Source organism: Homalodisca vitripennis, chromosome 3, assembly GCF_021130785.1.
Source record: "Homalodisca vitripennis isolate AUS2020 chromosome 3, UT_GWSS_2.1, whole genome shotgun sequence".
NCBI lineage: Eukaryota > Metazoa > Arthropoda > Insecta > Hemiptera > Cicadellidae > Homalodisca > Homalodisca vitripennis.
In genome coordinates, this window is record NC_060209.1 from 53,949,234 (window position 1) to 53,963,080 (window position 13,847).

The 13,847-nt window shown below is 32.4% G+C and overlaps 1 protein-coding gene across 2 annotated transcripts in view; it reads right to left on the reverse strand.

Annotated features, from left to right (window-relative positions):
• Positions 1-13,847, reverse strand: part of LOC124356880 (non-symbiotic hemoglobin 1-like) — a 132,251-nt gene that overhangs the window by 4,851 nt on the left and 113,553 nt on the right. For both annotated transcript variants that reach the window (XM_046808154.1, XM_046808155.1), the window contains exons 2-4: positions 7,986-8,325; positions 4,498-4,602; positions 161-281 (exon numbers count right to left, since the gene is read on the reverse strand). In XM_046808154.1, coding sequence (XP_046664110.1) covers positions 161-281; positions 4,498-4,602; positions 7,986-8,260 — 501 coding nt within the window. In that variant the 5' untranslated portion in view covers positions 8,261-8,325. The remainder of the gene's footprint in view (positions 1-160; positions 282-4,497; positions 4,603-7,985; positions 8,326-13,847) is intronic.

Sequence of the window (13,847 nt, forward strand, 5' to 3'; positions counted from 1 at the left end):
GCATTTTAAAACATAAACAATCGTGCAATTACGTTTGATTATACTTTCAAATAAAAGTGTGGACAACTTTTCCAAAGTTCCATTACAAAAAACACTTTTTAGATTAAACTAGCCTATATCCAAGTCTACTATGGGGGTCATTAACGGATTATGGTCTCACATCTACGTATTTCTGTTTGGCACCGTATCCGTAGTGTTTCTTCCCCAGTTCTCTGAGCAGAGTGGTCAGCTTCTCCGGTTCGTTCAGTCTTGCCACAGCCTTCTGGACGAACGCCATCACCCTACACAGTGCAGAGCACAGTCAGCTTTGTTTATTTATTTCACCAGATATTCCCATGCCAGCCAGACCTAATATAATTTTATATTAGATTCTGCTTTGTTTGTAAACAAAGGAGCATCTAATATCCTGCGAAACTACTGATGCATGTAAAGCTTATTAAAGTTTCACCTACACGGAGATTACCTTCAGGTTACAACGGACCAGCTTGTTATTCAGGTAATTATGTATTAACATGTTCATCATCATTACCCATACACTTCTTGAAACAAACTAAACATCAGAAATAAGATTTTTCGAGCTTTATTTACTTGTTATAAGGTAACTCGGGTCTTTTCTAATATGTCCCCGCATTCACAAAGATCGTAATTAAAGCGGTTAATTCATTGTCAATTGAAAAGCGGGAAATCCTGAAACTCTGGTTGGTCACTTTTAACCGACGAATCACGAGTTTGGCCACCTCCCACCTATATAAGGTGCGTTTTCCTCTCGTCTTATCTTATCAGTGATATACGCGCGCCGCTTGATCTGGGCTTGGACTTTGCAAGCTCGAGTTAATTTTTTTTTTTTCTAAAAGAGCAAGCAGCGCGAAGCGCTGCGCAGCGGGCAAGCATCGCGTGATCTAATCCATTCTGAAAATTTTGTTGATCCTCCAACAGGAGCACACACCCTAGAATCGAATCGCTCTGGGCGTCGGCAAAACGGAGTAATACTAGGAACGAATGCGGTACAAGTCTCAACTTGCTAGACTCATACTTGTGTGAGTTTCTGTGGAAACATCGCCACCAAAACACAGGTTCGAACAAATGCTAGAGGACATTAAAGCGTTCTGGCCACCAGAATAGTATATTATTTTAAACATCTTTTATTACTAATTTGTGTTTTTTCGTATAAATTAATAAACTCGTTTTTCAATTGTTTTTGAAAATTATTGTAATTGTAATTTGAAATTACATTTGTAGCTCTAGTAACGTAATCTAACTTATAGAAATTAAAATAGAAAATGCGGGGACATACTAGAATAGACCCGGTAACTCTGACTCTCGTCTAGGCTATAACATTAATTTAATTGTTTTGAATCCATCAAATGCATTATAAATACAAAATCGAGTTATAATCAATGTTTATTAATCAGTTTCAAGTAAATACAAAATAGCATGCCGGAAATTTCCCTCTGAAAATAATATTTCAAGATCCATTTGAGATATAGCACTCAAATTTAGTTTGTACGTACCTTTTAATACAGTAAAACTTGTTTTGGCCTGGTCTATCTACCGTACAAGTTTAAAGTTCATGGAATGTTCGTAAACTTGCTTGCAAGCAAAGGTCAAGTCATATGCCAGTTTAAAGATATTGATAACGTGTACCTATGATATATGAAACTAACCTACGTACATTGAATTAGGTTGAATCAACCTAGAAAACTAACTGTCAGTTAATTCTTGTTAGGTTTTTAACAATTAAGGTTAGATTTAAGATGTTATATTTATATTCCGTCTTAAGTTACAGAAATATGGTAAGCGTATCAGCTGAGATCGATCATAAGGTTAAACTGCCAATGTACTTGGTGATATTCCTAACAGAAAATTTAACTTAAATGTTGTATACTTTCAATAATTTTACATAAGAACAGCTAAAGGACTTTAAATTCTTGAATTTATTTTAAGCAACTATCAAACTTATATTATTAACAACTAAAGGACAAAAACTTTTTAATTAATTATTTAACCAGACAAACCCATCAATAAATAAGGTGAGAGTCAAGTATTTCAAGTAATTTCCTAAAAACGGCTCCATAAATTAATTAGTTTACATGTGCACTCTTGACTTTGCCTTTAACAAGCAAAAATTAAGTACTAAACGTAAAACCTATAGGAATAAAATAAAACATTATATCATATCATATTTATTAAAATATCATATTTCTTGGAGAAAATATTTAAATTATAGTTACAATCTATTGCAATATGCTCTTGTTTTGTATTAGAATGATATTAGTTGATAAATGCCATCGCATTCTCCATTCTATGCTAATATAATCCTTCATACATGAGATACATCTCCAAATCAGGTGTCTCCTTTGAACTGCATTCTGATTGGTTATTTGAATCACGTCATTTGTACCACTCCACCTCTCTGTATCTCGGCAACTCTAACTCGCACCCTCTTGTGTAACATTGACTCACATCATGAATCATACGTAGAGGTTTGGTATGCAATCTTCTTGGCTTCTTTGATTCGTTATCGCGTTCACCTATATTGTAAAACTTCTTATTACTACCTCGTTGGCTGATCTTTCCCTGCCAAACTTACCCTTACTTTGCTTAATAAACGTACTCAAAATCATTGAGTGTTAGTGCGCACGCTATTGTCATATCAACTTTATTTATGCTATGCATAATGTTTACTATGATCTGTAAAATTCAAGGAACCTAAATTTAGGTTCGCTTAGTAATTTAAATTGTAGGCGTAATATCAATGTCCCAATTTAAAATATTCCAAAATAAAGCACTCAATCACTGAATTCTGTGAAGTTAACTCACATTTAGTTAAAAATCTATGTCAATGTGTTTAACATTTTATTTTTTTAGTATCTGATATAATACTTTGTGAGTACGCTTTTAATCTTGTCTAAAGATGGAATTAATTTAAGATCCCTGCAACCAAATTACAGGCTTCGTAAATGTAAGTATTAAAAACTAAAGTGGTATTTTAAATTTGCAGACTAAATATTGTTACATGTTTTTTATAACCTATTATGTTAAAGGATAACTTTAAAAGTAATATTATTCATCCACCCATTATAATACTGGTATGTGTAGTATTAGCCATCTAGTTCAAAGTAACACAAAAGGCCTAGGGCACATTGTGGTGGCCCAACTTCAGACATTCTCGTTAAAGCCAGCTTGTGTGACGTTACTTGACAACACCTGCAGCTAAGTCTGGGGGAAGAACAGATGGTGTTGAGGGGAGGGGGTGGTTAGCTTGATAAAAGTATAATGAAGGGCTTAATTGCCTCTAAATGATAATCGTGTCATGCACGGTGTACAATTGTTTTTTGTGAGTTGTAGTTATTTAATAAAAACATTTTTATAAGAGAGAGTATGGAATAAATATATTATTTTACAACCCTCATGATAAGTTAAATTACCTAAGTTTAAATTTATAGTTAAGAGTACTGAAGCCGTCTTTGCCAAAACTCTCAACTTAATTTTCTATCATAAAATTAACTCTCTGACAAACATTAAATATTGACTTATCAATGTATTTAATAATGATCTAATACTCATAAGGCTACTAACTCTTACATAAAGATAATAACGTAATATTCGTCTTTAATATTTCAGTAAAATGGATATTTTTACTTCTTAAAATATCTGCTACTAATTACTTTCTATATTTTAAAGCGTATTTCAGTCTTTTGCATGTATATATTAATATGATTTGAAAGATGATGAAAGATATGATGTCAAGATATTTTTGAAAGCCCAATATTCAATTACAATTTTAATTTAATGAAATATAAAATTATTAAATATTAAACTAAATTTTTATGAAAATAATACAGTAAACAGTTTTGAATAAAGATTTATTCTGAAGACATTTGCTTCACAGCATAAAAGTAGTTTGTTTTAGTTAAACATACACATTTGTGAAAGTCGCTATTAATAAAAATCAGAGACACTAATATTTTGATTTGTTAAACTCATTAATATTTTTCAAAGGTATAGTTTAAAAAAAACTAAGATCTGAGAAAATTATACTGTAGTAAACCTTTTATTACTATACTGAAAAGTAAAAACGTGTCTTTTAGTACATATATGTCTTATATATATATATATATGTGTACGTTTTTATTTTAGTATGGCAATGATTATAACAACTTTGCTGTCTTGTCAGACCCGTGCAAAATGTGTTTGGAAAAAAATCCTGTCGAAGACGAATTTGACTCAATGTTTAATAACAAATAATCCTGGCATATTCAAGTTCAATATTGTAAACCAATATTTGGATTAACCTGTTCATTCTTTACCTTTCCAATATTCACATGATGCCTATCATCTGCAATCCAAACTGAGGTATACAGAAACGTTTTTAAAACTATGCGTAGAATCAACTACGCAGTACATAAATATTTATAAACAGTGAAACTGTTTTCAAAGTATTTAAACCTTTTTTTACTCGATACAACTAAATACCTCACAAGAGTGTTTGCATACCTCAGAGCATGTGCTCTTAATTGTTTGCTGTGTTTCAGCTCGTCTATGGGCAAACCGTTGAAAGGTAGAAACACCTGCTGAACATCAGGGTGTGTCTCAAACAGGCTGAAACATGAAACATGAAAGGTAGAAATAGCTGTTGAACATCAGGGTGTGTCTCAAACAGGCTGGAAACATGAAACATGAAAGGTAGAAACACCTGCTGAACATCAGGGTGTGTCTCAAACAGGCTGAAACATGAAACATGAAAGGTAGAAACACCTGCTGAACATCAGGGTGTGTCTCAAACAGGCTGAAACATGAAACATGAAAGGTAGAAACACCTGCTGAACATCAGGGTGTGTCTCAAACAGGCTGAAACATGAAACATGAAACATGAACAGGCTGAAACATGAAACATGAAAGGTAGAAACACCTGCTGAACATCATTGGGTGTGTCTCAAACAGGCTGAAACATGAAACATGAAACATGAAAGGTAGAAACACCTGCTGAACATCAGGGTGTGTCTCAAACAGGCTGAAACATGAAACATGAAAGGTAGAAATAGCTGTTGAACATCAGGGTCTATCTCGAACAGGCTGGAAATAAAGCATATGATACAGCCTGCGATTTCAACTGTTTCCCGGGGGTTCAGCTCAGTAAAAGGTGAAAATACCTTTATAACATATATAACATATATAAGTATATAATATATATATATTATAATACTTTTGACTGTGTATTTATGACAAGAATACCGTGAGGTGTATTAAAAAGTTATACTAGCAATTAAAGCAATAATTAAAATAGATCCTGAGGAACATTTATTACAGAATAAATATCAGCAGCTCATAAAATTTTAGATGAAACATTTTCAATTCCTTATACTATATTATTCATGTCAAAAATATACTTATAGTTAAATAATAGTTCGAAATTGTATTTTATCATTGATAATTAAATCTTGATTTAGAGGTTCACAATGTCTAAAGCTCACAGAAATTACTTATAGGAAACCTTTTCTTTCTTTATGGTTACAATGAGTTTATCAGTTATTGAAACCAAATTATTCATTTACACAATGTTACCTTTTGAAACAGGAACACTGTGGACCAAACCTAGCGAAGTTGTAAAGTGTTTAAACTTTACGTATTTTATATTTTAGATGTAGCTATAGCCTAATTAGTTTTATATATTTCATCTAATAGTTTTTTGATAGCAAATAAATATTTCTATATTTAAAAAAATTATAATAGCCCAATAATACCAAACGTTTATGTGTACCAAAGACTTCTCCAGAGTTAACTTGATTAACTTGGTTTGTTACGATAGTTAATTGTAACATGTAAGATATAATTTATGTGCCACTTTATTAAGCAAAGTAGATTATGACACTGATTATTATCAAAGAACTACCAATTATTATCCTGTTAATAAAATTGATAAACATAATTTACAGTAATTCAAACATTATTATGGCTTTATTACTAAATTTTCAAAGGATTTACTGTAACTAATGAAATGAAGGTTTGGAATCGGTAGAATTACATATTACGAGTCTTAAACCGCAGTATGGAATTTTATAGAGTATATGTAAGAGTTTTAAGTCATACGAAACTTTACTATTTATTCCAGATCAAAATAAGTCAGAAATATAATATAAAGTAATAGTTTATCTTGTTTGGTTTACCGTCTATCTATGTGTTAGTGTTTTTTAGAAACAAAGTTACATCTAAAAATTGAATAGAGATAAAATATTTAAACTTTTGAAAATAATTAGTCTAAGTACAACTTGCTTTGAAAAAAAGGCTGAGAAAAATATTGTATTACGTTTTAAAAAGATAGTCATACAAAATGTCCCAGCTACACTAACTCAAAAACAAGTCATTGAATTACAACTTTTTAAGAATATAAAATATGGAGTAATTTTAGATAAAAGTTTTGACCAATGTTTTGTTTTTTTGGTCAAATAACAAAGAAAAGGTTTTATAAGGCCACCCCTCACTTAAAATACAGTTACTAATCAAGTTTACTGATGCTGTTTAACTGCTGAGTGTTTCATTTAACAGCTTAATTTGTTCTCTACTTAAACAATCGTTATGGAATTTGTTTTGATAAAAGTTCCCGTTTCAAAGTATTTTAAAATATGTCATAGTAACATGAAATTGGTGTAAATAATTTCCTTAAAAATTACCCCCTATTTTATTATTATTAGACTTATTTCATAAAAGATGTCTTTCTTAACTATTTATCTTAACGTTTCTAAAACGTCAATTTAAAGTAGGTCTTACTTACACGTAGATTAAACGTTTTGTTTATGTTTGAATACATATCTAGTAAATTCAATTATATTTTTTTTGTTAAAAATCACAAGCAGAATGATTGTAAGCTAAGCAAGATAGGGCTATACTTTATATGATATTTCTTATTTATTTTGACCCAACAATCAAATGTTGGAGTGCTCTAACTAGAGAATTTATAGAAACTCTGTGTAATGTAATCCTGCCGGGTTCTAAAGCTTTTACTTACACAGTTTTATTTCCATGCTTTCAATAAAAGAATCGCTAGTAAAAGTTTACTTTATAAATGTAAGGAATGGCGATATATTCACTCGTAATAAGGAAGTAAAGGTAATATTTTCTAGCATTCACTGAAAACCAGTTCACTACAGTTTCTCATATTTTGAAAAAATTATGATAAAACGAATGTAAAATGAATTAAAATGTCATACTTTACAATTACTGATGCATATAATGTAACTCAGATTTTTCAGTGCTGTGTAACAAAAACGAGGTGTGGGTTCGTTTAAACTAATTCCCAAAGACCCATCATAATTTGGTAAGGCAAATAAGTTTTCTCCAATTAAAATAAATGTTTTACAAATAAATTAACCAGAACTAAATAATAAATACTTTAATTTAGTGGAATTTTAAAAAAAGGTTAGTTAGTTTATACAATTCAATATAATTAATAAAAGAAGTACTAATATACGAAAAGTTTGTTGCTAATACCAAAAGTTGTTTGAATCACCAATAACATTTTCATGACAAAGAAAACTTTAAATATATAAATTTAGTGGTATTAGAAACCCATCAAAATTATTTTATCCCTTACTTTTTCTTTACTTTTTATTGTAAATATAAGGACTGACAAATAAAAAAATTGAGTTTTTGGTGTAATTTAAAACTTGCAAACCTGGTAGGTGACAAAGACAGTGTTTTTTTAAAAGATGAAAATGTTTTTTCGTCCAGTGTACTAAATATAATTATTTCCATTTATTATTTATTCTCCTAGCTCTCAGAGGTTTTTATCCTTCCTAATAAAATTACTTAAATTATCTGATATATTCCGCTGTACTGCATATTTAAGGATAGACAGTAGAGTAAAGCCTCTTATTAAGTAAATATTGTAGTATCTTTCTTAACATCCTAGTAATTAAAAAGTTCCAAGTACTGATTAAAGGTGCCCTACTCAACCCACTAATTGCTAAATTTTGAATTCAACACACCTGATAAAAGTAATCACTCCTACTTTAGCGATGTCTCCTTCCACCACCTTCCACGACTCCGTCAGCAGCTCCTTCTGCCGCTCGGTCAGAGCCTCCGACTCCCCTCCATCGTTTCCCCCTCCACCACCACCCTGCAGTTCCGTCACACAGTCTTCCTCTTCTTGTAAAGTGTTCTGTCTCGAGTTCTTCCCACCTTTGGCCGCAGTTGTGTCACTGCTGCTGCTCTCCTGCTTGGGCAGCATAGAGTTGCGCCGCCCCTGTGCCGTATTGCCCATGGTGTCAGGGCGGCCTCACGCCCGCATCTTCATGACGAGGGCTGAGGGAAGTTCACTGGGTCCACCTACAATAAGAGTACCCATGGAAATACAACAGACGTGTGGTTTTATATGTATAGTACATTTATTGGTATGTATTTATGTATTTTATTGCATACGTGTAGCTGCAGTACTTAAGATAGTGATTACATATAGGACAAATTCTGAATATCCCATCTCCTGACATATTATTACATAAAGAACTACTATCCATCATTTTTAGTTTTCAATTTTTACGTAGTGAACGTGTCAGATATTTAGAAACTATCTTGTGTTTTAATGGTGCCGTTGTGCCATAAGACCTTGAACTAGTACCTGTGATGAGAGCATTTAACCAAAATTATAGTAAGTAAATAAAAGCCGCTAAAGCACGGGATGTGGAACAAAAATGAGAGCGCCAAAACTTTTCAAAAGGGCGTGGGTAGTAATAAAAGTCGTTACATCACAAACAAACTACTCAAAACAATCAAAGCCGAAGCTCAAAATTGACGGTAAATTAAGAGACTACCCTTTTCTGGTAGCTAGCGAATTAAATATGTTTTCTCGACTGTGGCTGTACTAAGCACATCTTTCAGTTGTGACAACCCTATCGAAAAAAATAGTAGTGAGACCGGTCTCTTACATGGTTCTGTCTCTTGTGGGGGAGGTGGATACGGCAGTCGTCTTGAGGGATCTGAAGCCAAAGAAGTGCAGGGACATCGACGGAGTGTCAGTGTGGCTGATTAAGCGTTGCTTCAAGCACATTTTGACACCACTTGAAGATGGTTTGTCAAGATGTGCCAAAGTCAATAAATCTGTCCTTCGCCCACGGCGTTTCCCATGAGCTTTAAAGACAGCAAGAGTGGTTCCGATCTTCAAAAAGGACGGTACTTGCATCGCAAGTAATTATAGTTCTTTTTCCATTCTTTCAGTCATGAGCAAGATTTTCGAGAAGGTCCGTCGCTTAGAAGGCTTGAAGGTCTTCTTGAACGGTATGAAATTCTTAACCATGAGGATTCAGGAAAAAATCGACTATTGATGCTGTAAAACAAAACTCATTGACTGTGTTGTTGATGGCTTGGAGAGGCAAGAACAAGTGCTCAGCACATTTCTCGACCTTTCGAAGGCACTGTGCGCATCATGGGACGCTGTTGCATCAGTTATGGACATGTTGTGTCCGAGGTCAGCCGCATAAATGGCTTTCGTCATATCTCAGTGGTCCGAAAACATTGTGTGCAGATCACGACCATCCTGTCAGGCAAAGTAAAATTGCCCTATGGCGTTCCCAAGAGTTTAATGTTGGAGCCCATATTTTTCTCATTTACGCCAACAATTTAAATTCATTAATTCAAAATGGACATGTGATTTAATATACTAACGACACGACTCTGCATCAGATCAAATACAAAACAAGAGATCAAATCCTTTATTGAGCTATAGGTATGTATCGACCACTAAAACCCAGAAAGTCCTGTAAAATTGCCTTCGGGGAGCTTGGATTTTTGACATTTCCCAAAATCTATATTCTCGAGGTCACCCTGTACAGCCGATGTCCACCAGTACGAGACCAGAGGCAGGGACAACTTCGGAACGGAACAGCATAGAACGACAATGTTCGAACACTTGCCTTCTCTAGTTGGTTGCAAGATAATCAATAAGCTCCCTGGAGATTTTGAAGGAATTAATAAACCCAAAAAATTAAATTTTGATTAAGATACTTTCAATTGTGAAAGGCATTTTACTCCGTTAATGATTTTACGATGTGCCACAGGGATGAAAATTAGCACTTTATTATTGTTATTACATTTTTCATTTTCTGATATCCAAAACATGCAAAATAGAATATATTTAGGTTCACACAATAATATGTGGAATTGACTGTGCCTATGAAACCTTAACATAGGTTTCGTTTATAGGTTTTTTAATCAGTATTATAAAATGAAGTTTGCAATACAATTTTGTTTATTGTTTTAATGAAGTAGATAATTATTATTAAAAATGCTAAATTTCAGATATTTTAAATTTTAACTACAAGTTTTCAATAGATTTTCATTTATTCATTTCGGATCATAAAATAGTTCGGTGAAATTGTAAATTGTTTTTATACATAAGACCAAACACGTGTTCTTGGTATTATTAACTCTTTGCTGTTTATTTTACCCAGCACGGTACGTTCGAAATAAAACCGCTATATTGACAACATAAATTAATCGGCATTGTATTATTTACACGTAAGGCACACCTCTGGGACCTAAACTGTTTATTTTGTCGCTTTAAATAACCGAATATATTTGCTAATCCCACTGGAGATATTATCTTGTATTGACAGGCACGTTTTCCATCGGGATTCCATTTATAACACTGGCTTATTTTATCGGATAATTTGTCAGTACTTAAACCATTTACAGTGGTATATGATATATTGTACGGTTTATAGATGAAGTAATTAGGATTTATATTACAAGAACATCAATTACAGATAGGACCATAAAAAATGTGAGCGTATTCCATTACTGAACAATGAAATTACAACGTATTAAATCTAAAAACTCGTGTTTGTTATTGTTTTTATGCATTTTAATTTGGAAATTTACAATGAACATAACCTATTAATATTATATTAAACTATTAATGTAACACGAGTTTTGCTGGGAAATGATGTACTGAAAGGCACTTCTAAAAACTGTCTTGTACTCAACATTGTTTTATGATTCTTTTTAGTTATGAGATTTTATATATCTTAAGTTAATTTAATTTAAACACATAACATACATTGAAATATTTTACGTGACAGAGTTCAAACAGCTTTCTTCTTAATTAAAACCAGGTAAAGCTATAAAGCTAAAACCTCAACATAAATAAATTTCGAATGATAGAAGTGTTCAGAAACTAAACTAAAGCAACGTGTACTTATAATAAAAAAAATCCTGCTATAACCGTTTCTATACGCCATATTTTAAATATCAGTATTTTAATAGTTTTAGTACACTATAAAACAATTAGAAAATTGTTAATTTTAAGTTGGTAGGTAGTTCTGAACATCTTGATGTTAGCTGGTCACAAAATAAGGACTCAAAAGTGTAATCATCCAATGTTAAGTGTCTCTAGCAAGCCAGTTAAATACACCTGCATGAGACTAAGGGAGAATTATAAGTTGTTATGTAATCCTGGCACATTTTATGCTTAGAAGGTCACGGAAAAAGGGTTCAAAATTGTAATCATCGTAATCATAATTGCCTCTAGGAAGTCAGTTAATACACACGTATGAGACTAAGGGAGAATTGAGTTTAGTGGGTAACGGAACAAGGACTCAAAGGTGTAATCATCCAAATGTCAAGTGTCCCTAGCAAGGCAGTTAAATACACCTGCATGAGACTAAGGAACAATTATAAGTTGTTAAGTAGTTCTGCACATCTTGAGGTTAGTAGGTCACAGAACAATAAAAGTATAATCATCCAAATGTCAAGTGTCTTTTGCAAGCCAGATGTAATGGACTAAGAAAGAATTATATGCTGTTAAGTATCTCTGCAAATTTTGTATTTATTAGGTGCAGTACTACTATTAGATAACTTTATTACACACTATTAAAAGTAGAGTCAATACAAAATTATAGCTATTTCATCCTTGGTATTTCTTTTGATCACTTCCATTACAAGTAACGTGTTGTTTAAGAAATATTTCAATCGAAGAGTACAGTTTTTTGCGTTGTTGCAAAATTCAATGCGTTAGTAAAGGACTCACTGGATCTATATTTGTTAAATCTATTTGCAAACAATTCCTTTATGAACTATTTAGAGATTTTTGCGTTGCGTTTACTTGCAAAGCTAAGCTAAAGTTTAGAAACTTTTCATTGCGCAAAAAAATAGAGCTAAGCAACATATATATATATACATAAAACAAACAACATATATATATATATATATATATGTATACATAAAACAAACAAAAAATATATATATCTTTAATGTACAATATTTGTTGCGAAGATTTTTTAATTTAACGCAATGGAAAGTTTATTAATTTTTATCTTACCTTTGCAACCAAACGCGACGAATAAGAATTAATAGAATTTAATACAACATTTCTAACTGTTTAACGCATAAAATTCATTACTTAATATTAGTTTATCATCACCACTATAGTTTATTCCAATTAAATACAATAATTCATTTGTATTTCTCACCTTGCATGTGGCAAGTGATTGTTCATCACGGTTAGGTACAATCAAACGTATACGTGTGCCACGTATCTTGTGTCGTTTTTGTACTGTTACACATTGTTTAATGGAATTGATTTGCCTTAAATTGCAGATATTCAGGACTTTGCTGATTGTAAAAAATAAAAACGTTCCCAATAATAATTCCGAGCGAGCAACATTTAACATTTCGTATTTGAGTCTCGATTTCAAAGCAAAGTAAACTATTCTTATATGATATAGTTAATTAATATTCTCAAGCAATAGAAAGTTATTATTCTTAATTTTATTATTTCTTACTTTGAAGTATTGAAAACAAATGATAAGTTGTTACTTCACTTATAATCAGTAATTCCTAAATCAAATAAATCAGTTAGATTGTAATAATAGAATCCTTTATAAGTTATAATATTTTTAGTTTCACAATTAAACGATTATGTAACAAGCTTACGACTCTGAAGATCTCGAAAACCTCAGTTTTTTTTTGTAAAGTTATGCTGAACCAACTCTATATTCCACATAGAAGTATGCCTGTACATGAGTAGCATTATGCACGATATGCCAGTGGCGTTCCAGAAACTACTTTCGTCCTCAAAGTACTGTTATTGAGAGATCAAAGAAAGCAGATTACGTGCAGTTCCTGAGCACTGGAGTACGTGCAATTCGATACCCCTTTTACATAATACGTGCTTCTACGCTCCATCCTTTGTACCATTAATGATATTCATCGAGTTTAACCTACTGATGGTAAGAACGCTTTCTAAATCACGAGAAGAGAGGAACGAATATGGACTAATGAAACACAGAATATATATTAGGTGTATAAATACACGATGGATAATTTTGTTTTGTTCCTCTTACAAACGATGTTTCTGTCTCATCGCCAGAGAAAAGGCAATGCATATGGGATATTTTGGCCACGATTCATCGAACCAATGTCGTATATATAAACAGATTAACTACGTATTAACCAAGCAAATACACATATAATAACTGTTCGCCCGCCCGCCGCAGCCTTAGAGTTAAAATTAGGATACTTTATTTAGATTCAATTATGTAAGCTCTAAGAGCAGCGAAGCTGTTTCGCAACATCTTTTATTGATATTGTGGCTCATGAGACTGCTTGTTTATACAAGTCGAACGATTCATCTACTCCCAGTTTTGCCAGCTGCTCTATTCAAAACTTTCCCCAATATCGTGTAAAGTTTTCGTATATTACTTTACAAAGAATTCGTTTATTTCTTTGCTTTGTCAGTAATAAAACATACAAACAAATAAAATTTCAAGTATATGACTATATTGAACTAATACCACCTGTGTTCTCCAGATTAATGATTTCACCCAAGTACATTTCCATTGGTGGTCTCTCAGCCC